This window comes from Acanthopagrus latus, chromosome 7 (genome assembly GCF_904848185.1).
Source record: "Acanthopagrus latus isolate v.2019 chromosome 7, fAcaLat1.1, whole genome shotgun sequence".
NCBI classification, from domain to species: Eukaryota; Metazoa; Chordata; class Actinopteri; order Spariformes; family Sparidae; genus Acanthopagrus; species Acanthopagrus latus.
Genome location: NC_051045.1, coordinates 21,589,492 through 21,617,084, shown reverse-complemented (window position 1 = coordinate 21,617,084; position 27,593 = coordinate 21,589,492). Strand labels below are relative to the sequence as shown.

General features: G+C 44.6%; 1 protein-coding gene across 2 annotated transcripts in view; it reads right to left on the bottom strand.

The window, feature by feature from the left end:
* The window catches only part of soga1 (suppressor of glucose, autophagy associated 1), a 100,303-nt gene that overhangs the window by 27,155 nt on the left and 45,555 nt on the right, over positions 1 to 27,593 (bottom strand). For both annotated transcript variants that reach the window (XM_037104758.1, XM_037104759.1), the window contains exons 5-9: positions 7,404 to 7,466; positions 3,628 to 3,795; positions 2,943 to 3,096; positions 1,938 to 2,505; positions 1,423 to 1,723 (exon numbers count right to left, since the gene is read on the bottom strand). In XM_037104758.1, coding sequence (XP_036960653.1) covers positions 1,423 to 1,723; positions 1,938 to 2,505; positions 2,943 to 3,096; positions 3,628 to 3,795; positions 7,404 to 7,466 — 1,254 coding nt within the window. The remainder of the gene's footprint in view (positions 1 to 1,422; positions 1,724 to 1,937; positions 2,506 to 2,942; positions 3,097 to 3,627; positions 3,796 to 7,403; positions 7,467 to 27,593) is intronic.

Here is a 27,593-nt window from a genome sequence, read left to right as displayed (position 1 = left end):
AGTGGCCCGGAGAGGACAAACTAAACACTGGCTTCTTTTACATTTTCCATGCAAGACGAGGAGCGATCCATTGAGTGATCAGATGAGACTAAATCCTAAACACGGGACCTTTAAATGTTGTTAAATTGGGGTTTAGAGTGACTTATTAAACCAAGACACTGACTGATGGGTATCTTATTCACTAACATTTCTGGTAACATCAAGTCCTGCTATACTTTAAAACTTATTATTTACCTAAACTGTACTGGGTGTACTTAATCTATTGTTAATAACAACATGCAGGCATCATCAAGAAGGAGGTACAAATATTTCAGAATAAATGGCTTTTTAATAACCTTATTGTGTGCAATAAACAGAGAGGACTTCCTCTCCGTCCTGATCTCTTTCTCTTTCTTGTCATTAGCTGATTAATAGATGAACTGATCAACAGAAATCTGACCACGACAGTATTTCTCTGGTGTTATATCCCTCCTGTAAACGCACCGATTGTGATGTGACCTCTCCTTTTAAACGTCGGCCTACTTATGCTGTATTTTCACACGAGCTTGTTAGTGCGCCTGGTTGTTGCGTTTTCACTCGGTAAAAAAGCTGGTTTCCTTAGTTTCAATAGGCTTTGTAATTAACGACAAGTGTCCTCCATTCAAGGCCCAGTCGCGGCTGTAAAAAAAAAAAAAAAAAAAAGAATCATGCGTGAGAAAACCCCAAAATGTGAGGTCTGTTTTTTGGGCGATCCTGTAAAAGACCCTGCAGCAGACTGGTAGAGAGCACCAGAGAGGCGAGGCGAGCCACTGTTATGTACTGTAGGCAAACTTTCAAAGCAATTCAGGAAAAAAAGGCACACAGCCGTTCTGTGGGAAACACTGAACAGTGTTGCTTCATTGTTTGACTGCTCAAAGTGATTTCACAGGCAAAAAGCCAAACATTTTTGGCTGTGAGGTTCAAATGTGAGGTTCTGCTGCTTCCCTCTGCTTCACATAAATGTCGACTGAATATCTTTTGGGGTTTGGGACTGGTGCAAAACAAGTCATCAGAAGATTGTCAGCTTGGGCTTTTTTGAACTTGTGGTGTGCATTTTCCTCTATTTAATGACATTTTACAGACACAATTATTACTTTGTGAACAGAGACAAATAACCAAAAGAGTCAGCAGTGAGGGACAATAATCGCTGGTTGCAGGCCCACTGTTCTGTAGATATTAGATATTAGATATGTAGATGTGTATTGACATATACCACATCATTACATCCATCACTGCATGAGAAATATGGACTATTACCGACAGTTTATAGCACAAATTCTTCAGAGTTCAAGTTGATTTCATTAAAAAGGCTTTAAAGAATCACATCATATGAAACTGTGAAAAAGAAAAGGTGTCGTCCCACATCACTGAGACAGAACAGCACACAGACCGGAGCATGAGTACCTGGCTGTGCGGCTGGGGTTTCTCCAGGTCACACGGCTCCGCGGCCTCGTTGCTGCAGACCTTGTGATAGATGGATGGGGAGGAGGAGAGGCAGTTAGACTCCGGGGAGGTCAGGAGCTGTATTGCCGTGGAAACCAAGCGAGCCTGGTCCCTCATGGCCAGCAAGGCATCATGGTCCTTTTGCCCCAGGCACCCAGGGAGCGAGGCCGGTGCGTCAGCGTTGTCCTCGATCTTCTTTTTCCGTTCTTTGATCTCCAGGGCGTCGTTCTCGCCCCCTACTGGCTCTTTGCGATGCGGCGGACTGGTGGAAAGAACAGAGGGAGCACAGTCAGGACTTCTCGTTCGTGCTGGCTTTCAAAATCAGGACTGAGAAGTTTATTCTTGACCCTCACGGAGGTATCAACAAAGCCTTTGAGTTACTAAAATACATTTTACTGATGCTTTCCCGGTGGAAAAGCACACTGCAGAAACACATTCTCACAGGGGAATCTGACAGTTTGACAACACAAAGCTACCTGGTGGGGAGGCACTCAGCTGAGTCTCCAGCCTCAGCGTCCGTCTCCAGAGCCAGTCGCAGTGAGGAGGAAGAGGAGGAGGAAGGAGCGTGGTAGGATGCCAGGTCACAGCGCTGCAGGTTGGACAGGAGCACTCGGTTCTCGTACTGCAGCTTCTTCACCTTCCCGCTCAGCTCTCCAATCTGAAGCCTCGCCAGTCTCAGCTCCTCCTCCTGGGCTGGGGCGTCTGTGCTGATAAGCACTGCCCCTTCCTGTATGGAGTGCACTGGGCTGTCGTTGAGCAGCCCGTCCGTCAGCGACGTCAGCGAGTTGGACGACAGCGTGGACGGTGGAGGCGGGAGGTCAGATTTGTAGCGGTTGATCTCATTCATCAGGAGTTTGTTCTGTTCCTCCAGTTCGATTAGAGACCTCCTCAGCAGCTCCGCCTCCTCCTCCACAAACTGCAGGTGTCTCTGGAGCTCCATGACGTTTTCAGACGACGCCCCACCCCCGAGTACCATGGCCCCTCCTCCGAGGCCAAGACCGACCCCCAGACCACCACCGACACCAGCGAGTTCTTGAGGACCATCTGAAGAAAAGAAACAGTGAGAGGTCAAGCAACCAGCGTGTTAAAGTATATGAAACAATTAATAAAGACGTTATATTCATCGGATATAATGTAATAGTTATAGTCTTATAGAACAGTTCAACATTTTGAACAGTCTGCTCATGCCAAGACTTAGACACACCCCTTTGCATGTTTCAAGCCAAATATGAAGCCAGAACCAGCAGGTGGTTTGCTTAGCTTAGCACAATATTGGAGGGTAAAGCTAGCAAAGTCTGCCATCAGCTACTGCTGAGAAACAATTGCAAACGCTTCAAGTCATTCAAATTAGCTTATGTTTCCGATTATCTAACACACTAACTGTTGATTTAAGGGTATTTTCACCTCCAGGGGGCCTCACATCTGGGATATTCATTTTAGAAATATATAACCGGCCAGCCTGGATGAGTTTAAAAAACTACCTTGGGGTCCCTTCATGTCTTCCATCTCAGCCCGGAGCCCCCTGTTCTCCACCTCCAGCTCCACGATACGTCGACTCAGCAGGTTGGCCTCCTCCTCCACCAGCTTCAGGTGGACTCTGATCTCCGCCTCGCGGGTGTGAGGGGAGTCGGCGACCTGGAGGGGGTTGTCACATAAAATAAGACATTAGACGAGGAGAAGCACTCCCTCACTCGCCTCCCACGTGTCCACATTTGTTGCAGGAAAATCACTGTCTGTCAGTGTTAATGTTTAGTTGATGAATACGAGCTTTGTGTGAGATTGTATCCAAGCACCTCTATGAAGTTTTCCCAGGAGTTTTTTTGGCAAAGCAGAATGAAATAGGCTACCATTTGGGTTTTATGTGGGTACAAAGGGTGGAGATACTTCATAAACTATTGTGCTCTGTAATAGCCAAGTGGCACCATTTCTGCAGCTCTCAGGCAAAAGTTATGAAATGCAGAGCTGCATGCTGGGGAAAGACACAAAAGTCATGGTTTAGATTTATAAACTTCTGCGGGCTGCATCATAGGTCTCAATATGAACCTAAAATCAGAATCCTCCTCCACTCTCTTGTTTCACAGCCTTGTTCACTAACCTCTACTGTGTCTGTGCTAATTGGCTCATTAATCACAATGTGGAAAATGTCAACGTAAAGTATTTCCTCACCTCCTCTACGGTGAGCGAGGCGTTGACGTCCCCGTACAGCGACCTGTACTTGGCCAGCTCCTCCTTCATGGCCTCGCTGTCCTTCACCAGCTTTGTCAGCTTCTTGCACATCAGAGCTGATTCCTCTTTGGCAAAGTGGAGCTGACATTTCAGGTCTGAACTGTCCTCCTGCAGCGACGGGACAGAGAGAGAAGGGGCCACCGAGGTGACATTGATATGAAAAACTGCTGTATCACGGCTGAGGCTGACATGCAAACAGACGCGTCATCAGGCAGAGTCAAGGTTCCCATTTCAGGCGGGAGTGAAATGATCAGTTCAACAAACACACTTTAATTGTGATTCTTTTTTTGTTTGTTTTGTGACTCATTAAATATTTTGAATCCTCGTTGACGAAGGATGGAAGTCAGAAAGACTTTGACAGAGAGAGAGACACACATGCCTCCCCCCTCAACTTGAACAGAGACTAGACAGATGTGTCAAATCTGAATTGTTAGCCTCGGGATAAAGACAAGAGACACACAAACAGAGAAGGACGCTTCAATCAGCGTAACCTGGGAGAGGGAGGTTAAATAAAGACGGACAGGGAAGCTGACAGGATCTGAAACACACACACAGGCACACAGAGTGAAAGCTGCAGACAGTGCAGACACACACTTTCACGCACACGGTTGCTCAACTTTGAAATCTGCAACCTTGTGGCCCGTCCAGACTGACGACTGGACGACATTGGAGGTCACGAGTGAAGCGCGTGAGGGTTTTTGTCATTAAAGTGTTTATATTTGAGTGTGTTTCAAACCACAGTGATGTCTTGACATCATCCTTGGCAGAGCATAAGATGTATTAAACCGTCTGCTCTCGAGCCGCGGCCCGTTATAGTGCTGCAAGTCAACTGGGATGAATTGGCTTTTCATCCTATTTAAAAATCGCCTTGAAGCTAAAAGATAATGACAAAGAGCTTTTCTGACTAACTCGCGGCTTTCGGCTACCAAATGGTGAGGTCAGAGTCACGCTGGGTTTGTTCCTCGTGAGGCTTTTACAAAAAAAATACACAGAGGAACTCTGGAGAGCGCACTCATTTGTGGTTTGCCTCAGATGTCGACCAGAATCGAAAAAAAAAAATGGATATTAACTAACTCACAACGAAATCCAGAGCAAATTACTGACATGCTTATCATAGCTGAATCAGCACCGTAGTAACTGCAGCCCTTTAAAACCACATAAGTAATGTAAGACTGTAGTTTTTGCACAGCAGCCACTGTAGACTCGGTTAACAGTTAACAGATGACAGTAAAGGCTCAAAACAAATATGGGTCAGCATATCACCAGGGCGATCGCTGACTGCTGCCAACTGCTGCTGCTGTTAGCTCGTTAGCTCGGTTAGCTGTGCATCTAGCGGTGCTGGAGCGCGGAGCACACGGGCAGTGTTGGTGTTTACACGGCCATGGCAGGAGCTTTGGATGTGGATGAGCCAGGTGCTAGGTGGTTAGCAGGCTAACATCAAGAGATATCCTCTACGACATGACAGGCCTACGTAGACGCCATCGTGCAAACTGATCATTTCAATCAATTTTTGGAATGTTTTTAATTAAAATTTGTACATATCGCACCTTTAAATAGAGCAAGGGTGCATATTATTTCTATTCTACTCTCAGTTGGTAAAGTAAATAATGTTTTTTTTTTTCATTTTTCAAAAGGTTGCATTAGCCCTCTCTCTCTTTCTCATCCCAAGCTCTGCTGTGACTGCTGCTGACCTGAGGCGACCCTGTTCACCCGTTCCTCAGAAGCAGCTCCGTGGCTCTATTTGTTTTACGGGCCTGTGGAGGCCTTCCAACCACACTGAGCGAGGCGAAAGCCAGCGAATTTACAGCCATTTATGGTATGTGGCTTGGAGAGGAAGCCCTGGGCTGGTTTAGCCCGGCAGCCGCAGAGAGAGACGGCGGTGAGAGAATTATCTTCGCCGCAAACACCTTCTGCGGCGAGACGTTAGCCCGGTTGTTTTTTTAATCTGCATCTCTGTGTACTGTTGTTGTGTAAAAAAAAAAAAACAAAAAACAAAAAAACCCAAGCTTGTTTACTTTCCAACTCCTGCAGTGCCCTTTTTTTTAACAGAGGAGCAGAGTTACTTCAGCTGTGTTTGAACTATTTAAGCGGTGTGGAAAATAAAAGGAAGGCAGGGAGGCTTTGGAAGAGCGAAGTTAAGGAAAAAGTCTTAAAGAAGAGGAAGAGGAGATTTAAAGTGTGACGTCAATGCCTGATACGTATTCCGAAACATAAACTGGGCATGCAAAGGGTGACATTAAGTACAAACACCTGCGGGACAAGATGGAGGGCAGAAAAGACACAGAGATGACACGGTGAAGAGCGAATACGGGAGCCGCTGATCTATCTGCTCTCCGCTGCACGCGCCTTGTTTGGACAGACAGAGTTTGATCCCCGGAGGAAACGTGTCAGAGAGAGACATAGACAGCACGGTGAGGCGGGAAACACACCGGGAAGGATCAAACATGCAAGACCTCCGACGTGACAGCTGCGATCGGCGGCACCAGACAACCTCTGACATGTCCGTTTGGAACTCGATTTCAAAAAGCAGGAAATGAAACAATGAAACGGCTGCTCGCGAGAGGAATCACAACAAGTGTGATAATCAGCGGTGCGAGCGCTTTGATTAGAAGCAACAGGTTTGATATTGACATGTCGGTAGAGTCCACATTTCCTCGTCGGCTCCATATAAACGACTATTGAGCCGCGACGAAAAACAAATAGATACTTTGCCGCTCAAATCCTGGCGCCGCTTCCTCTCATCAGTTAAATGTTCGCATCTTTTATACTCCAAGATGCTCAAACACTCTATTTGCAAAGCGTGTGACCATTTTGATGTTGGAAACTAAACTGTGGCTGCAGGTATTGAGTGCTGGTTTGGTTCTAATGTAGTTTGACCCGCTCGCTGTGGAAACATGTGGGGGGAAGTAACAGTCGCAGCCGCGGCACTTTTTATGTCACACGCGATCAGCGCAATTACACGTCCACAGAGATGACAGCCGCCTCGGGGCGACGCCGACACCGTAAAAGCCGCATCAGAGACGCGATGGTATCTATTATCTATATTTCACATTTTTAGCTGTTACCCATAAATGCATCCACGGACCTGACCACGTGCAGACATCCCAGACAAGGACGGCCGCAGCATTCAAATCCTTTTTATGGAGCAACTGAGGTTTATTCCTTGAAGGGCCTAATAAAGATAAAATCTGTTTAAAATCTTTATTTGATCCAATCAGAGAATATTGAATAATGAATATACTGTTATAGAAAGCAAAGTTGTACAAGAATCTCTGTACTCATCGAATTTATTGCCAATTTATTCAGTCTATCCACCGTACAGAGAAACCTCAGTGTTGACTGTATTATTGAGTGAGATTGATTGAATTTCTTTCTGTCTCTTCCTTCCCTCCCTTCACTTCTCTATTCAAAGTCTTCCTCTCCTTCAAACTCGCTCATCTTGTTTCTGTTTCTCTCTGCCTTCATCATCTTTCGATCATCTCGCTCTCCCCTCCATCGCGCCCCTGCAGACGTTTTCAGCTCGACACACTCTGCGCTATTTATCAGCGATGCATCCCGTTGTCAGTATGTGCTGCCATGTTAGAAGAGCGTCCTTCCAGGTTTGGTTGAAACTATACGCTGTTTTCCTCTTATTGATTTGTTGGGCCATCTGTGGGGGAGAGCACAGCAGCGTGTAAATGTGTGTGTGTGTGTGTGTGTGTGTGTGTGTGTGTTACCTGTGGACCGAGCTTCTTGTCAGGTTTGTTGTTGGGGCGCGCTCCTCTTTTCTTCTGGGAGTTCTGCAAGAGAAACACAGAGGCTCGTTAGTAAGACGTGGCAGCACATCGACCGCGGGCGTGAAGAGCGATCGAAGCTAGGAGAGGAAAAGACAGGTGGGATCTTAAGTTGCGTAATCACAAAAAATGCACTTGTGGTTCCAGCTTTTTTTCGACAAGTTCTCTTCTGCTCCTTAAGTGCAGACTTTTGCGACTTAAGCCTCCTTTTAAACCCGAGTTTGTCTTTCATTTCAACACTCTCACGCTGTTGTTTCCATGCACTGACTCCAGACACGTTCGAGAGCGTTCGCTAGAAGTTCAGTCATGTAAAACAAAACTGACCGCTCTGTGATTTCATCTTGACCTCACCTCTGAACGGAGCCATAATTTCAACCGCCAGCTGCTGCACAGACATCAGACAATAACACATTCTGGTGCCTGCTCACGCCAAAAAACCATCCATTTGGCAAACTGCTCATCACTGCAGGTGATGTCGTCATTTTTTTCAGGAAACTGAAGGCAGCGCTAACGAACTGCAGGTTTTTCCAGGATGCACGGTTGTATCTTTTTTAAAGGAACTGTGTGACATTTTGCCAGATCTGCTTACTGGCTTTCTTGCCAAGAGATGGAAGAGAAGACTGGTGCAACTTTACGTCTGTCTGTTCAACTGCTTAGGCCTCAGTCAGGAGGTGAAAAAGCTGTGGTTTTTGTTGTGAGTTACTATTTCTTGGCCGGGTTCTGTGACTTCCTGTTGTCACAGTGAAGATGCCAGACAGCCACTAAAAGACTCTAAGTTACGCTTCACTCTGGCTTTCTATTCATATTCAGTGGATATAGATGTGTATATGTACCTAATAAAGTACAGATACTGTATGAGTGGAAATAGTTATAGCTCTCTAATGGAAACTTGGTGAGTGATATTCAAAGCATGATGCTCTACCTACCCTCTTTGGATGTGAAGGACTCCAAAATAAAGGTAGTAATAATATCTCATATTCAACGTCTGGTTAGATTTTCAAAATGAAGCTTGCTGACAAACAGTTAACTTATTATGACTTTTGTCTAATAGTCACAGCTTGGTTAGGTTTAGGAAAAGATCATAAAAGTAAAGCAACTCTGTTCAGTCTTGTGGCTCGTGCATAATGTAAGTTACATCATTTACATACGTTAACTCACTCATGTGAAACAAATCACTCCTGACCCTTTTGAATGGACTGGACATGAACACTTGTCTCCGTCAGTCTTTTCCCCCCGAACGCCCCATCCACAGACGCTCTTTATACTACTGCACTACAGGGGCACTTGAAGTAGTAACGCTGGAGGGGCACCTACAGCGTCAAACACACAAGCCACTAAGCAGGCCGCTGTATTCGAAGCGTTGGGAGTGAGAATGGGCCTGCGCCAGAGCAAATCCTCCAATCTCCCCAAAATGTCACATCCTTTGAGGGCGATCCGTTCATGTTTACCTTAACCTGTTTAGCATGCATGTCGTATGTTCCTCTCCCTCTCATGTTGAGCCCCAGGTGCGAACGCTGCGGCGATGCTGATCATTCTCACACTGCTTTTCGATAAGCACGTCTGCACTGATAAGACCGTGAACTGGCGGCTCTGAGGTGGAGCTACCAGTGTGAGAGACAGAGAGACAGCAGCACTGATGTAAGACACAAACGACCGAAGGGCCGAAGACTTGCGAATAACTAATCTGCTCACACACATACACACACTGTTCATCCGCGAGTCTGCCCAGTGCATCAGACTCACATAAATCATCATCTTTCCTTTTCTTCAGAGCCAAGACCAATAACACACACACACACACACACACACACAGTCAGGACAGACGCTGCAGTGTAAGTAGCTCAGCTCATCTGGCTCAGTCCGTTTCCATGGAAACAAGCCACTCTCTCTGCAACGAACCACCGACAGGAAAAGAAAGGAACAGAGGGATGGAAGGAAAGAAAAGGTGAGAGAGGGGGACAAAAAAAACCAAAACAACCTAAACACGTCTGTGGCAACGTTTCAGCGCTGAGGAATTTTCCACACAATTCCTCTCGCGTCCAGGTGGAGACGCGGCGCAGCATCGGCATGAGGGGTTATTCGCTTGTTCGTCTCATTTTGCTTGTCAGTCTTCTTCCTCTCTTTTTATCCCTTCACCCTCCCTCTCCGCCCCTCCCTTTATTCCTCCCCTCCCTCCCTCCCTCCCTCCCTGCCTCTCTCACTCTTCTGGCTGATTCCCGACCTTTTAATTTTTCATCTCCCGCTGTCCTTCCTGCTCCCGCTCCCTCACCCTAAATCCCTCCCTCCCTCTCTCCCTCTCCTAACCCACTTTAAGATCAGTCTATCGGGATGCAAACAGTCCACTAATGGTCCCTAAACTGAGCTGATCAATCAGCCTGCCTGATAATGGAAGCATTGATCCCGGCTGGACGCTGGACAGATGTCCGGACTATTGGATCCGGCTTTCAGCGCAGCGCTCCGTTGCGGAGGGTTTGATTTGATGGAAAAAGATGGAAATTAATTCATGCCACACTCTGGAGAGGGAGCTCATGACGCTGAATTTCACACCTTGTTTCATTTGCATGAGCTTTTTTTTTTTCCTGGTCTGCTAGAGGAAGTTTTCGCCGACAAAAACTTTTTCGCGGGGTAAAAATAGACTTTTTCACTCCATATGGAGATGGTGACTTTGGGAGGGTAGAGGATGTACGAATAGCTCCAAAGACTCCAAAGTCTGAGGTCACTCATGAGGATGAAGCCAGTGGAAGGCAGAAGTGTTTTGCTGGATGGCTTTTATGACTCAAGATTCAAGATCAACCTGACTACCACGCAACCAGGATCGTACAGCAAAATGACAGCAGTAGTGCCGTTATGCTACCAAAGAAAGAAAACTGAATCAATGGATGATTAGATAATAAAGAAATCATTGTGAAATAAAAGAAAACCTAATCAGGTGGAGGACCGGAGTCTGAGAAGAGAAGCTGCTCTGTGGTCCGGTGCTCAGATGGCAGCAGCACGCTTCTATAACCGTTTTTGCCTGTTTAATCTTGTTTTGGTATGTCAGAACAGATTCGCTACAGGAATGTTTGAATAAACGTGACCAGTTTTTATACCCCCCCCCTTTTTTTTCTCTTTTTTTTTACATTTCGGACTGACACACATTTTTTAAAAACTAATTTAGACCCTATGTCTCAGCAAAAAGAAGGCTGAGTCCTTTTCTTGATATCACATCTTCCAAAGAGGTTATGTTTTCGCCCGTGTCCATTTGCTGGGTCGTCTGTGAGCAGGATTACACAAAATCTCTCAAACAGAACAAACCCCATTAACTTTTGGTCCAGATCCGGGTAAAGAGAAGGATCCTGTAAATCATTCTTGCTACCTTTAACATTGCGAGATAGGGTGTTGTTTTGCGTGGGGAGTAGTGCACGGATCTTGATGAAAACAAAAGCAGGTTTATTTACGAGGATCTATTCTAATCTGATCCAACCGATTCAAACCTATTTTATTTGATATTGGATTGTTTTAATGGAAGGATATTGTTGGGCCTTGGCGGAGGGATGCAACATCCCGTGTGCCATTCTAGTTCTCTGACTAATCTGGGACAGTTAAACGTTCTTGGTCTCCATTTGAACTTGTTTGCTTGTTTGTTGGATGTCTTTTGTCTTTTTGCTCGGCATCACTGAAAGTGAGTCTCTCTCGATAGAGTCCCCAAGTGTAGATAAGTTTGAATTTAACTGAATTACGGAAAGTGTAGTCATACTTTTGAATGTAGACTGGACTGCTTACAGAGACACCTGAATGGAGTGGAGCCATCGCTAACATTATTAGCAACACCTGTGCTATTTCTGTTGTGACAAGTGAAAATGTCCACTGTGAAACAGTCTGTTATTTTTGCTCAACTGCATAAACTTCCCCTGAACGTCCAACCCTGAGTTTCCCCTGACTGTGACATTACACACTGTAAAATACACTTTCTAGCTGCCAATTAGATACCCGGACTGCCTGAATCGCAAAACGCTGAGTCAGTTTGTCAAACACTTGCCAAAACTGATAATGGTCGGCCTGAAACGTGTCGGAGTTGCCTCTAATTACAAGTTGCATCAGCGGGCGAACGGCTGCGTCGACTGTCAGCGTACGCCGCTGCCTCAGGCTGGAGAAAACGGATCAAACTTGTCACAGCGAACAGCGTAAATATAAAGATTTAATTGATGAATACTGCTCGTCAATAACAGGCCGAGTTCTTTATTCAAATTCCCTGCGTGTGTCGTCCCCACATGGGTCAGTTCTGTTGCTCGAAAGATACACTTATTCTCACTTTTACAAATGCAGTATGCATGTATGCTTAGACATTATTCATTATGAGTGCACACACACACACACACACACACACACACACACACACACACACACACACACACACACACACTGTGACCACAGCCTGGTTCTTGTGTTTCAGAGCCTGCAGGTCTACAGTTGCACTGCAGATCAGATAACGGGTTGAGCCCTGTGTTATCTGGTAACATATTCAACAGCTTCTGGCTGTGCGCTCCGCTCTTCCAGCAGCGGCGAGCGTTTTATTCCAGGTAACGTGTTCCTACACTTCACTGTAGGCACACTGTTGACTCTATACAGTGATGAAAGAAGAGACGGACAGGCTTGAAGAAATGGATGGGCAACAAAGGTAAAAAAAAAAAAAAAGAAAAGACAGATGCAAATAAATATTCAAAGACACAGATGCCCTGCTTCGCCTCACTGGCATGGACGGAGGACGGAGGGCAAAACCTGATCGTTCCGGAGGCGGGACGAGGAAGAGATGGTCCCCGACAGAGAGAAATGATAACAACAGCGGTGGCAGAGCAAGAAAATGAAGGGAGCGGGAAAAAAAGAGGGAGAGATGTTGTCGTTCCTCCATCACGGATGAGGAAGCACAGCGGTGTGAACTCCCCCTCCTTCAGAACCAATCTGATCTGCAGCTCGACCAGCCGTGACACTCGGGGCTGCAGAGCCAGGCCGGGATCAAACACGCCGAGAGAGCTGATGGAAAAAAAAAAAAAAAAACCCAGGAAAGTTTGGACAGTGCGGACGAGGGGGAGTGAAGAATGCGGGAGGAAACATGATGAGAGAGCACATGTGGACTAAAGAAATGACAGTGGTCATTACGGTCATCCAAACGGCTTAAAATAGCCACTGGGGGATAAAAACAGCGTCCGGCGGGGAGCAAAAATATCCCCAACTGCTGGATTGAGACGTCACCGCTGCTGTCTGGGTGATGGACCGGCGCAGAGTACCTGCAGTTTACAGTGTGCTGATCTGGTTTCCTGCGTGGAAATGGTTTTAACAGCCTGGTCTAGGTTACGGCCCGCCACACAGGTTAACTGACTGCAGATGAGATTGCTGTCTGGGAATGGGTGAGAGGGAGAGAGGAGGCAGCACAGAAATCAGATTTGCTCCCAGTGTGCAGAAATCACCTGAAGCAAACAGGCGTGACATCCTGAGCGCCTCGCAGCAGAGAGGAGACGGGTGGGCCTCCGAAAGTCTTCTTTGTTTTTGTCCTTACAGGCTGAGGATGTTTCATTCTATTCTTACTATCCATTTTAATTGTCCCATTCACATGATTAAGCCTTTTAGTCATTAAACGTGATATTTATCTTGACACACACACACAGCAAAATCAATTATCACAGTATTTCAGCCTCTAAAACAAGGAGAAGAGGACAACTGTGGCTTATCACGATGTAACGATATCCAAAGGCCTGTTCGCATGGGCCCAGTATTACCAGGGCATCGCATTTTATTTTGAAATTAACTCCAAACTTCTGCGTGGTGGTTAGTGTGGTGCACTCGAACGGGATATGAAACATCTTTTTTTTTTTACTACTATTTACTATTTACTATTCCCCGGACATGATGCCAAGGCTTCAGAAGTGCAGCGTCTGTTCTCCAGCAGCCACGTTAATAATATTCGAGTTAAGAGCTGTTTTTGCCACACAGATGCTTTGCGGCTTTACATTTACATGACAACACTTTGCCCCTGACCCTCCTCTGTCACTCCTCCTTGTCAGTATATGTCAGTATAGCCTGTTTTACAGCTCGGCTGTTCACCACACAATGAGACTCCTAACTGTTCACTTCACACGCAACTGAGATTAAATGCTGGTTCGCATCGAGTTGATATTATCACATGACTTCTGTGTTAGATGAAATATGGTTGGCTCATTTCCAGTGGCGAAATTTTTACTTGACCTCTTACAAGAACATAGACAACCTCTGCAGCTATTGCAATGTTCTAAAGATCCACAAGTATTACTAGTCTTGTGCAAACGGGGCTTAAGAGGATGTACTGCATCGTGTCGTTATGTCAACATGATACTGATATGTTCCCCACTGAAGGCTGTGAATGTAATATGTCGACATCTGGGGCAATACGCAAATTGGTTTTCTACCCGTATCCCTCTAAACATGTTAGCTGAAACGAGTTATGATGAATCATTATTTTTCCAAGGCATGTATTTGTATGAGTGCCCTGACATTATTGGCCAATGAGGCGATAATATCTGTTGTTTCACAACACAGACAGCACTGGAGACATTCTCCCATGACACCTTGGGACATCTTGTTTCCTGCTCTGGTTTCACAGCTCCTGGTGGGTGAGTCTGACCGTTTTTCTTTTGCTTTGCATTTCCAGTGGTTGCTGTAATTGTAAATAGCACCCAAAACTAATGGATTGGATCATATTTTCTAAGCACCCTTGTGTAAGTGGCACAAGACGACTGAACACACTGCAAAGTCACATGTTTTGCCAAGTTTGTATTGTGTTTGATTGGAGCCGCAAATATGGTCCTCCGAGGGCAGACGTGAGATCAGATTTACAAGAATACCAAGAGAAAGTGAGTGTTTGTGGCATGCAAATAAAGAGGGTGTGTGTGGAGGAAAAAATTGATTTGTTTGAAGCGCATGCAGCAACACACACACACACACGCAAACACACACACAGTTTGGCAGGCGAGGGGGGCCAGTCTCAGCCTGAAGGAACAGGACACTCCCGTCTCTACATCATCACCATCACACACGCTGGAACAAAGAGTCTACACAAAGCAACACACAATGGGTTGCATAACCAGTGTGTGTCTGTGTGAGTGTGTGTGTGTGTGTGTGTCTCAAGAATGGCAAGGTGGCATTTTTCCGCTCAAATCTCGCTATTTACCAACCAAAAAGAATCCAATAATGTCCCTACAACAAAATAAACGAATGATTCCAATGTCGGGGGCTGATTGTAACATCATATTTATTCTTAGTCACACTCGATAACAGCTTCTTTTTTTCTTTTTTTTTTTTCTGAATTCCTGGCATGCAAATGCAGCATTAAGCGGCTCTGCGCGACTGTCTGCGGCGGAGGGAAAGCAGCTCAGAGCACAACGGCGCGGAGCAGATAAGACGAAAGCAACACCGAGCGCTTCCCTAAAAATCCCCCAGTCTGCTGCGCTCATTATTCCACACTCACGCTGATTCCACCCGCTGCAGCGTCTCGCGCACTTCAACACACATTTTGTGAAAACACTATAACACCCTGCCTAGTGCTGAATTAGGAAATAAACAGCCCCAACCACTGTCAGTGCTTAAAGCATAAAGCCTCTTTGTCTGCTGAGATGTTGCTGATAAAGCCTGAATTGAGGATCAGGAATGATAGAAATTAGACGCTTTTGCCCTCCAGTTGTTCACAAAATACTGTACCAGTGGTGTTAAACGCTTCAGTTGATTCATTACAAACCAAGCTTTACATCATTTCAACCATCCTGCGAACAATGTTGCTGTGCTTTACGCGTCGGGGCCTTTATTTTTCTTTTTGCCCGCAGCCATTTCATTCATTTCAATAGAATGATTCCAAAACCTATTAGACGCTGAGAATACGAGATATGCCGCACAGACAATGTTGTTACGCCAACAGCCACATTAACGCGGACTTAATGTTCGCAAATTACACAAATCACCCAAGTTTGTAGAGTCTGCTGATTGTTATTCTGACTATGAATAAAACAAAACTGCAAGTATGTGAAAAAGGTGCTCAAAAACCACCTGTTCTGTTGAGTCAGTCGATGTTAAAGACACGCTGATGAGGAAACATCTCTGAGAGCGAGCGAGCCAAAAGGGACCATCAGAAGAAAACAACAAACATGTCTTCTGTAGACATTTACTTCTTGTTTTTACTCAACTTACTTCTATGATAAATGCGCTGAATGTTGATCTACAATTGCATTCTTTATTGTATTAAAACTATAGCTTAAGTAGCATGACATTTTTCTTTTTTCTCCTTTCTTCTAACTTACTTAAAATGTATTACGTATACTTTATACGTATACTAGTATACTTTTATTTTTTGTGCTTAATTTAAAGTATACTTAGTACAAAATCAGTAGTTCCACAATAGCAAACTTTAAGTTTAACTAAAGATTAACTTGAGGTGAACTGATTATTAGTCCAGCCACAAGTACTCAATACTCAGGCATGGTAAGATTTAATATATTAAGTCATTGAGTAAGTTGAACTGAACTGAGCCATGGCCTGCTTTATTCCTTGTGAATTCAACTTTTCATTTGTGAAAGGAAGATTTTATATTTATGTGTCTCAAAGAAAACACATAAAAGAAAGTAATCTTCTACATGCTACAGGACAGCAGTAATACTCCACTGGGAAACTGTTGTGTCCAATGAGCTATAAAGGCACAGCAGAGGAGCACCCAGTAAGGTGATGTTCACATTCTCACATGAAGAAACGTGAAACATAAAACAGTCTGTAATGTGGGACATCTATAAGGGATGGTCAGCCTTTCTAAAAACCGTCAAACCTTTCAGCTCATCAGCCCCAGAAAGACCAATAAACTCCAGGAGTCCAAATAAAAGCCAACAGCTGTCAGGTGAAGGTGTGAATATGATTCAAACTTCACAATGCTGCCTCATTCAGAAAATGGGGGGGGGGAATCACGAAAGGAAACATCTGGAACACTGACGCGTTTTAACCCCTTCGCACCCACCTTTGTTGGTAATTTTCGCCTAATTAGCATACCCAAATGGAAAAGCTTATAACACAACAACTACAAGTCCCAGATGGATGTATGATACTTCACTTGAAAGCTGAGAACCTCTAGTTTCTGACAATGTGCTTACCCAGCATGTACCATACACACAACCTAAATGACATCAGTTCAAACATGGCTCTAAAACATTTTTTTTTCTTCGAAAAAAATAGGTCATTTTTGAATAACAATAACTCAGATGTGCTTTAGGTAAGGCATATGGCAATATACCACATACCTTCTACATCTTGTCAACTACACCTGGATGAAATTTCAGACTTCTAGGCCTAACCTTATGGGAGTTATGGAGTTTTTAGTTTGTGGTGTCACTGGCGTCCACAAACCTCTCCAAAACGTCTCCAAATGGCCAAATTGTGCCAAATGCTTTTTCTCACTTCTGTGACACTGGAAACATTACTGAAGCATTTTGGTGACTATAAAGCCTTCCTCCATGATTCAAAACATAATTTTTTCACACATTCATTTGATGGGTGGTCGGAGGGGTTTCCACACACTTCTAGGTGGCCATATTGAGATATTGTCATGCGACAAGACACTACAGAATAGTAACCATTATACAAAAATGACATACTGAAGTTAATTTCAAACAAGGCTTTTATTATCTTTCAATATACTAATACTGTATGTGCGCAGCGGGGGAGGTAGCACTGGTGGATGCAGAGGAGGATCGTTGGCACTTCTGATGACCGTCTTCAGCAGGAGAGGGGGTTGGGCGTCTGACTGTCTCACTTTCAGGCTCCCAATCCACGTCACTGTCTTCAGACTGTGACCTACAAAACACAATGCAATGCACAAATGTTACCAAATATAATGAAAAATGAAAAAATATATAAATGCAATTCAATAGGGTGCTATTTACATAGGAAATAAATAAACACAGATATATGATATTACATATTACACAAAAACATCAGGAAAGTAACCGTACATAAACAGAATAATTGAATTGGGGGAATATTCCCAGTGTCCGGTCACTGAAAAAGATCTAATTCAATTTGTTTACAAGCTTGATAAAAAAAAAAATCTAAATAAAAAGGATTTAGAGGCTCAAAGAGAATTACATCATAGAACAGAATTACAAGGATTACATAGCTTTGGTTGAGTAGTTGAGGCTAGCTAGCTAGGCTAATTAGCCCCTGGGGCCCTAAACATTTAGCGTCATTTATGAAATGCTAATGTATACTGGACTGTTCACTGTAAGCATAAGAACCCCTTCCCACTAACTTTCATTCAAATTTCACTCATGGCTAAATAAATCAATCAAACATCATCAAAGATAACGGTACTCACCGATCTAAGATGTCGTCGAGGCCCTTAGCAAACATCTCCTCTCTCTCAGAGTCCTACTCATTGTCTACAGTTTCATCAGATGATGCCATGATCCATTCCAGGTCTTCTTCTCGGACATATTTAGTGTTTTTTGTGGATTTCGCCATTGTAAACTGTGAAAACTGCCGTCCATTAAAATTTAAATGTCCGCTGCGAGTGCGTCTGCTGCGCAAAGTTAGCCCGCTAGCTGCCAGACGCAGCGATATTCCTCAGCTCGTACAAAACGGACCTGGGCACGCCTACCATCGTTGGAAAGGTAAAATAATTGGCTAGAAGCCTGAGTGATTGACATGTTGATAGCCAAAACGCTGTCCCTGTACTAAGGCGGCAAATAACAGTAGACAAAGCCGATTGGCCCTTTAAACAAGGAGCGCTCCATGTACTTCACGGGCTGTGCTGGGGTGAAAACTGAACGGAAAAAGATGGGGACACTTTTGTTTTGTAGCCAGCAAAGTGATGAAAACAAGCACACCCAACAACACAATACAGGAACTAGAGAAAATAAACATACGGCCGGCGAAGTCTGGATTTTATTTGACAAACAAAGTCGGTAGACGGTAAACAAATGGACTTTACAGGACGATATTCACAACCTGGAATAATTTTATGAAAAACCATTTTGATGCTTTTGATCAGTGGATTCTTACGGACAACTGGAATATAAATAATTGAGGATCGGACACATATTACGGCTTTATGGCCGCGTCAAAGGTAGGGAGTCGCCGTGCGTTTCTTGTATCTCACGTTTACCATGCTGGTAAATATAAATGATTTATGGTTTAGTGCTCATGATTTCTGCAAAATCAACTGGATGAATGAATTGCTGAGATTCTACCCTTTCCAACGACGTATAGTATGTCCGTAATGATGAAAGTTGAAGCGAGTTACGTCACTGCGCACTGTAAAAAACAGTCAGTTATCTGCAATCGCCCGCCGGCGGGCGGGTGGGTGCGTAGATTAATATTTGAATTCAGCCATGAGTTGACGTCAGCTTGGAGAGCTGTCTAGTCAAATGTCAAACAAAGACGTCTTTCTCCCCGTACTGTATGTCCACTCTGCTTCTGCACAGCATCCCTCTGTGCCCACGTTACTGCAGGGAACCCCTTTCAGAAAAAAAAAAAAAAAAAAAATTAAAATGTAGCATCACATTGACGAGAGGCAGATCTGCTGAATGACAAATAATAATCTAACTGCTTCTCCACGGTGCCTCAGGTTGTGTGAGAGATGAGGTCGTGGCCCTGAATGATAGATATCAAGGTTTGCCCCCCTCCCCCTCCCCCCGCTGTCTGGGATGATGAAAACCATATCACACCATGATGCTAACAATGACTCACAAGGAAAACCCATCATGTCAGTATCTAATTATGTTCCGATTAGATCAGTACCATCCTGTGCACAGTTACTATATTTTCCAGCGTAATTCTAAATCAGTGCTTCCAGGCGTTTTTGAGCATCGGGCTGTATGTTTCTTCAGTTGTGATCCTAACGCTGCATTAACAATAACTGATCTGTTTGGATGCCAACAAATGACAGAACTACATACTTAAAGATGCAGTATGTACGGACTGGTCACCTGTCATACTCAAAACAAACAGGGGACAGGGTATCACCAGAGTAGCCCAGAGTCTGCTGCTAACTGTAGCTGCAGGTGGCTAGTTAGCTCAGTTAGCTGTGCAGGTAGAAGTTCGGGAGCTTGAAAAACATAGTCCCGACACCAAAACCGTTCTTTCTTCACATTCTGTTGATCATCTTTAATTAATCTTTTGCTTACATATCGCACTTTAAGCGCTGAATACAGAAATGTTTTTATCACCTCTCTTCAGACGGATGTTTCTGTCAAACTCCGGCGTTAATCAACGTCCCCCTGCCTAAAATGATTGATTGAATGATTCCACCAATCTGTCTGCTGTTTTCCGGGAAATCACCTGAAGCGAAATCCAATGTCCCCCCCACCTCCGTCCAGCAGACACATGTTTTTTTTTCCACTCCTGCGGTGTCACAAGCATCACCTGAGCCCTGCTTAAATGTCCCCACCATGTCTGTTGTTGTATTTTCACCTGAGCAGACAAAACGCTGACATGATGTAACACCACAGTGATGCAGACCACATCCGCCTGTGCCTGTGTGTGTGTGTCTGTGTGACGGAGCAGCTAGAGCCAGGAGAGTGAATGGTCAATTAGCATCGCATTAGCATAGAATTAGAGGAGCGACAAAGCGCGGGGAGACTGATAGGGCGCGGATGTGACACCGAATCTGCGAGAGAGGCGGCACGTGCAAGCGCGTCGGCGGTCTGCCTCTCTTTCCGGCGGTCCGTCTTTGCCTCCTTTCGCTCTCTCCATTTTTCTTTTTCTTTTGTCTTTCTGTCCATCAATAAGCAATCACATCAACAACAGGCTTCATTCAAGACTGACAAAAACAGTCTCCTCCTCCTCCTCCTCATCCTCTGTTTACTTTGGCTGGCAGCACACAAACACACTTGGTGATGGGCAAACAAAGGATCAATGAAGGGAGGGATGGAAGGAGAGGAGAGAAGAGGAGAGGAGAGGAGAGGAGAGGAGAAGAAAGGAGAGGAGAGGAGGATTTGCAGTTCTTTGTTACCAGACCTGCTGCTCACTTCCAGCCACTTCCATTACAGAAAGGCTTGTGTGTGTGTGTGTGTGTGTGTGTGTGTGTGTGTGTGTGTGTGCGCGCGCGCACATTCGTGTGTGTCTCCAGACACTCTGCTTATTAAGGCAGTGTGTTAGTAGGTGACCTTGCGCAAATGAACAGCCCTCAAAGCACAACCTTAATGCTTCGTATTGATCTGAATTATTCATGTATGTGTTTGTGTGTGTGGAAGAATTTGTGTGTGTGTTTTATGTAATGTGTGCGCCCGGCGGTGTTGGAAGCTGAACAGAGCAATGTCTGCAAGAACGGACCGAGAGGAGGACGTCTGTGTGTGTGCATGTGTGTGTGTGTGTGGCAGACATCAACACCAAATGCCTCCCTCACCTCATTCCTCCCTCTCTCTCCAAATCCTCCCCCATCCCTCCTCAGGGTCCTACTGCCCCTAAACGTTCATTAAAGGCCTGATTCATTCTCATTTTATGTACAAACGAGCTCCTCTCTATTTGGTTTGCAGGATTCAGCAGAATATTAATGATTAATAATTGAGCACTTTTTTACGACGATTTCATTTTTCTTTTTTGTCGACTTCATTAATTGCCTCATCGTTTCAGCCTCACAGCGCAGCAGCACACCTCAGATTCACTGTATGGTGAGAAACACACAAGGCCCAGGGCTCACAGTGTTTTGGTTTTTTTAAAAGCACATTGTTTTCCCGTTCACTCTCATGTGGATTTTGGAAATGTTTACATTTTTAACGCACATGGAAAATATATTTTTTTCTCATGCTGTCTTTTGCTGCAGCACTTCTATTCATCCTCTGTCTAATTTTAGTTTTAATGCCTGTCTTGTTAAGATCTTCCATCTGCCCCGCAAAGCATGTTTTGACCTCACATTTCCTGCACTTTTGCACCCGTGGCCGTGCTGGGGGATTGGCTGAGGACGGGGACTGTGTAGCTGTGACATGACAACATTACAGGAGCCCTGACGGCTCATTGTAAAGACGCAGTTTCTGAATACGGGCTGTGTGCACCTAGGAAATCCCCCTTTTTTATTGAGCCTTAAAAAAACACTCGACAAGAAAACCTTACTCAGGCACTGTTTATGCTTTCAATTTCCCAGCAGCCACAATAGGGTTTATATAGCCCTTATGGTGGCTGGACTCACCTCTCTCATGAAGCATGCCTACTGTAACATCAAAAGATGAATTTCATGTTGCTATAATCGCAATTACACATAATTCTCATTATTCCTGCTTGTGCTTATGTTTGCTCATAATAACCTGATGACAGAGACAAAGCGTTGATTAACAAACACAGGGACATTGTTGTGATGAAGGAATTCAAAGACAGCGTGAATGTGTGAGGTGAGGAGGCTGCACCGGCAGACAAAGGAGGAGCTCCGCGTCTGGAGACTTTAATATTTGATTGTCCGACCTCCTCCGCTCCGCAGTGAAGCTTCCAGCACGCAAAGGATGCAGCATCCATTTACATCCCTCCCCCCTCCCCAGCCTCCCCCGACAACACGCCTCGGCGACCACAGACCGCGATGCGTTGCCGTGGCGACGCCTTTTGCAGCCTGTCGCCAAGGCACCCCCGTTGGCAACACATTAATGAAACGACAGAAAAGAGGAAGAGGAGGAAGGAAGGGAGGAGAAACAAACGAGGGGGGGGGGCGGGAGGAGGAAATAATGAATGCTAAGAGGGTCACGGGTGGAGAGGAGGAGATACGGTGAGAGAAAAAAGATGGAAGGAGAAGTGAGGGGGAGGAGGAGGAGGAGGAAGGGGAGGAAGGTGGTCAGATGGAGTGAGAAACAAATCAACAAGTAGAGAGAGCGCAGGCTTTCAAAAGGCTCTTGACACGAGGCAGCCTCGCCTCTTCTAACCAAACAACGCAAATCAGGACAGATCACTCCAGCTGAAAGCTACAGGCTGCTCCCCCCCGCCGGCCCTGATATTTATTAGCTCTCGCTTTAAAACGCTCGCAAACGAGATTAGGGACAACAACAAAACACTTGCGTGCATCCTCCAAATTTACAGGTCTAATAACGACACCATGATGTTTGCCGTTTCTCAGCTCCGCAACAGCAATAACGGCGAAACCGTAATAACGCAACATGATTAGAATCTCGCTGCAGGGCCGTAAAGTCGTTCCCTGCATTGCTTCTTTTTCTCTCGTCCGTTTGTTTTTCTTTCATGCTTTCACTGAGCAGTCGGAAAAACAATGTCCCTCCGTGCACATTTAGAAACTGGAACTCTAATGCAGAGCAATGTGAATCTACCGTCGACATGATGTATTGTTTAATATCGTTGCATATTCGGTAAACACGGGAAAAAGCTCTTCTCCCCACTTGACTAACATCATCTTTGTAAATACAAGCGGTGCAAAAAGCCCGCGGGGAGGATTCATGGGTCGGCTAGTTGAAATAGCGTTAGTCTTTCTAAAGTCGCGCATGTGTTTATAAGAAGATACATTCAGTAACGTCACACGGAACGCTGCCATTGTTCAAAGGTAGAACTTTGAGCTCACACACATGACAGGAGAGATGTGCTGCTGGTCTAAAATCTAAAATAATGACTCTTAATTGTAACAAATCTCCCCGCTGTGTCAGACAGAGGGCTGAGAACTTCTGCCACCTCTGTTTGCCACCCCTCAACTTCTCACCATCCACTAACCCCTCCACTTAATGGATCCTCACCGAGCCACAATAAAACTGCCCTGGCATCGAATCGAAACTTCCCCTCATAGTGCTTCGGCAACAGCCAGTGATTTCACCATCGATCTTAACAAAAGGCTAATGGCACAGATGACCCTGCTGGCTCCCGACAGCAGAGAACTGTTGCCGGTTATCTGCTGCTCGGAGGGGAATTAAAGCTTTACTCAGTGAGTTTAGCCGTGATTCCACTTTAAATCCATGTTATTCCCTCCTTCACGCCTCGATAAATTGGACACTGGAGAGAAACAGCAGCAGCTTCGCCCGCCTTCAACGTAAGTTCTGTATTTTCTTTTCATTTGCCCGTGATCACGACGTGTTAATTTCTCCCGATGCCTGGTTAAACAAGAGTTAAACCTCCTCTCCCTCTTTTCTCACTCGCAGGCACCTGAGCTGCCGGCAACTGTTACAAGAGAGAGAAACCATATGTGACCGAGAACACAGAGATGCACACACTCACACACACACACACACACACACACACACACACACACACACACACACACACACAAAACACAAGCTCATGCACCGACACAGGGAGCGTCCATCTGGTGTGTGTGACAGAGGGTGTCCCAGCAAACCACAACACAGCACCCCAGTACGTCCTATAAATAGAGAGCGCGATCTGCAGCTCAACACCTCCCAGCTCTCCTGCAGACCGCCTCTTCATCTCACTGTACAGTTCATATTTTAGACAAGAGGGGGCTTCTAATGAGGCGAAAGATGAAACTGAGCTTCGGTTCATAATGGGCAATATTAGAGGGGGTCAGAAAGTAGAGGTGTTGAAAAAAAAAGCAGGAAGCGAGTGGAATCAAAGCTTGAGAGCTCCTTTCTGCAGCATCAATAGAACTGTTGTACTGAAGCGAGCTTTGTTTCTAAAGTGAACTAATTACCCTCCATGTGTTTGTAGACGCAGGGTAGAGATAGATTTACAATTACTTACTAAATGACACCAATCACATCTAAATTTGTTCCAGACTCTGCACTGAAACAACTTGTTTTTCTTTCTCCTAGATCAAAATCTAATCTAGCTTGGCTCTGCACAGTTTTCTGTGTATTGGTGTATTAGAAGAGCTGTTTGGATTTCATGTTGTCGACAGTTATCGCAAACTCATGTTTACATTTTAATGGGAAAAAAACTGTAAATTAAAGGTGCATAATGTCATTTTGGGGAAGACCTTTTAATCAGAAGATGGAGTTCATGATTGATTTTCATACCTACATAACTAAAAACGAAAAAAGATAAACAAACTGCGCACATTAACCATGACTGAATTAAGGTGGACATTTTAAAACATATGCAAAGCACCTTGAGCCTTTCATTCAGAAGCTCACACATGTGAATACACACACACACACACACACACGCACACACGTCCGTCCATATGACCTCCATATGGCCTGTGGCATCTTGATAAACGTGGTTCACATCCTTAATCAGTCAGGATGTCTTGTCATGTGTGGCTTCACACCTCTCTCTCTCTCTCACACACACACACACACACACACACACACACACACACAAGCACACTCGGTCAGCAGTGAAATTCGGTAGCATATCAGTGTGTACTGTACATGTGTGTGTGTGTGTTTGTGAGAGAGAAGTGGAGCGTGCATGACAGGTTGACTGTGCCGCCTGGTAATTTGCGACGTGAACTGCATCAGTTATGTTAAACGCTGTGTGCATTTGCATTGGTGTGTGTGTGTGTGTGTGTTTGTCTGTTTTACACTTAGTTATGAAAACATATATATATATATATATATATATATATATATATATATACACACACATATATACACACACACACACACACATACACACATATATATCTGATTTGTTTTGTTTTTAGAATTAATTTGACAGGTGGCCAATTCTTTTATGTTGCACCCCCAGCCAGTAAAATATCATGTAATTATCACATTCTAAAACACTGTATGGTGTGTATTATACTATATACTATAAATGTTAAATATCTTACTAAATATGACAGCGGGCACTTAACAGGACTTAACAGTGGAGCCGTCATACATTATGTCCAGTGCCACAGGGGGAGTCGAAAGGAAACCTCGGAGTGTTTCATAAAAGCAGTCTGGGTGATATTAAGCCCTTTGTGCTCTGAATAATAAGAGCCTGTTTGAGCTCCCTGATGGCAGAACAAAGCCCGGCGCTGACGGACATGTTAGGGCTCTGGTGACCTTTAGGTGTGTCTGACAGTTCAAACACACATAGAAGCATCAAACACATGGGCATAAAGGTGATACAGACAACTGCTTGACATAAGTTGAGCCTTTCAGCAATCTGTTCAAGACTTTAGTGAGATTATCGGCCACCGTTGGCGACCTCGACGTTGAGTTTTTGGGTGTTTTTGTTTCTAGTTGTTACTCATTTTCTCTTTAAAGGAATAGTTTAAAGTGTTCTCTTCGATTTAGACGTTTTAGTGTCGTGGAGGCAGTGGGAGACTAATGGAGAAAAACAACCTGTTTTTCCACCTTCGTCAAGACAACAGAGGGAGAGGAACAGGCAGCAACCTCGTTACCGTGGCATTTATGGGAAATTATGGTCTTCATTTTGAGAAACACTGTTTCAAACAACACCGGTGGCGTGAGACAGAGGCGACCAATCACCTTCTGTGAAATGAATCACAACTGGGGACCAAAATTAGCTTGTGTGTTGAACGCAGCTTTTAACCCTTCATACATTTCTTCACCGACGTGTGACAGCATACCTGATTATCACCTTTACAATGTCGCATTGCTCCATTGTGACGAGTATTAACCCATCACGAATTCACACACACTCATACAAGCTGAGATGTGTCCTCCCTGACGTGTCAGAGATTTCCCATGTTTATTATTAGACGTTAAACACACCGTTCGTCTGTTTATCCGCCCCGTTTTTAGCTCCCATCCTTCCTTCCATCGGAGCCTTGTAATCCTCGCAATCAGCCCCTCTGACAGGAAGTCAAACAGGATATGACACACTGATAGAAGCCTTAACCCAGCTCTGTGGGGAGAAAGAGATGTCAGTGACCTCGTCTTTTCCCCACTAACAAGTCTGCTTATAGAAACAAAAACGGCTCTACTCGGCACACATGCAGCACTCTGTAATGTGAATACGCTGCAGATTCTGCACTGAGTAAGTTCATTGTAAAGTCAAATGTGCTTTCTGCTTCTTACCTTGTTCCAAGTAATACATAAGATATACATATTCAAAAGGTCATATTGTTGCCTACCACTGTGTACATTCATTTGTTTTGTCGTTGTAAAACATTCCTTCCTTATTACAATGAACTGTTCTTTATCATTTCTTCACTTGTTAAACTTTATTTTCAACACTGAATTATAAATTGCACACGTTGAAATTAAAAATGTTAATCTATATTCCTGTTAAGACTTTCTCCTCATTCTATTTTCTTTTCCTTCCACTTTTCTTCCTTCTCCTCTTTCTTTCTTTTTTTCTTTCCTTCACTCCATCTTTCTGTCCCCCTTCTGCGTCTTTCCATCTTTCTTTTCTTCGTCATATCCCTCCCTCTTTCATCCTTCCCGTTTTTCTCCCAGCCTTTCTTACTTCCTTCTTGCTTTTCTTTCTTCCTCTTTGTCTTTCTTGTCTCCTTCCGTCCTTCCCCTCTTCCTTTTTCAAGTGTCTTTCTTCCTTACTTACTTTCTGTCGTTCCTTCCCTCCTATTTTCTTTTCCTTTCATTCCTCTTACTTTCTTTCATTTTTTCTTTCTTTCTAACTTTTTTCTTTCTTTCTCCCTTCCTTCCCTCATACTTTCTACCTCGTTTTTCCTATTTCTCCTCCTTTCCCCTCTCTATCACTCAACGAATGGCTGCCAAGGAACTGAATGTTAAAATGGGCATTACCTCCCTCTTCCCCTCTCACCAAACACAGTGTGACACACACACACACACACACACACACACACACACACACACACACACACACACACACACACACACACACACACACACACAGGATGCACACTAATCTTCTCGTCTTCTGGCTTTTCTCTGTCCGCTCATTCACTTTACTCATCTTCTCCTCCAGACAGTCGCAGACAGAAAGCCTTTACTACCCCGCTGTGAATTAATGATGATGTTTGACGTGGCGTTGGTAATTACATCATGAACAGGAGTGGAAACCGAGGAAAACAAATGTTCTCCACATGGCATAGTTTGACCTGATTTGACCGAGTTACAGGCTGCTGCGGCTTGATTCTTGTGGTTAAAGTGACTCACACACACACTGAGGCTGGAGCAGAACCACTCGCAAATGAACAGAGGCATCAATGTGCTCATATATTAGCTCTGAGTTAGGGGACGGGCCTAATGCGCTTTTAACAGGCAAGCTTATCGACGCGCCGCCCGGCTGAAGTTATTACGATGGACGAGAGACGCCGCAGAGGACAACATCCCCGAT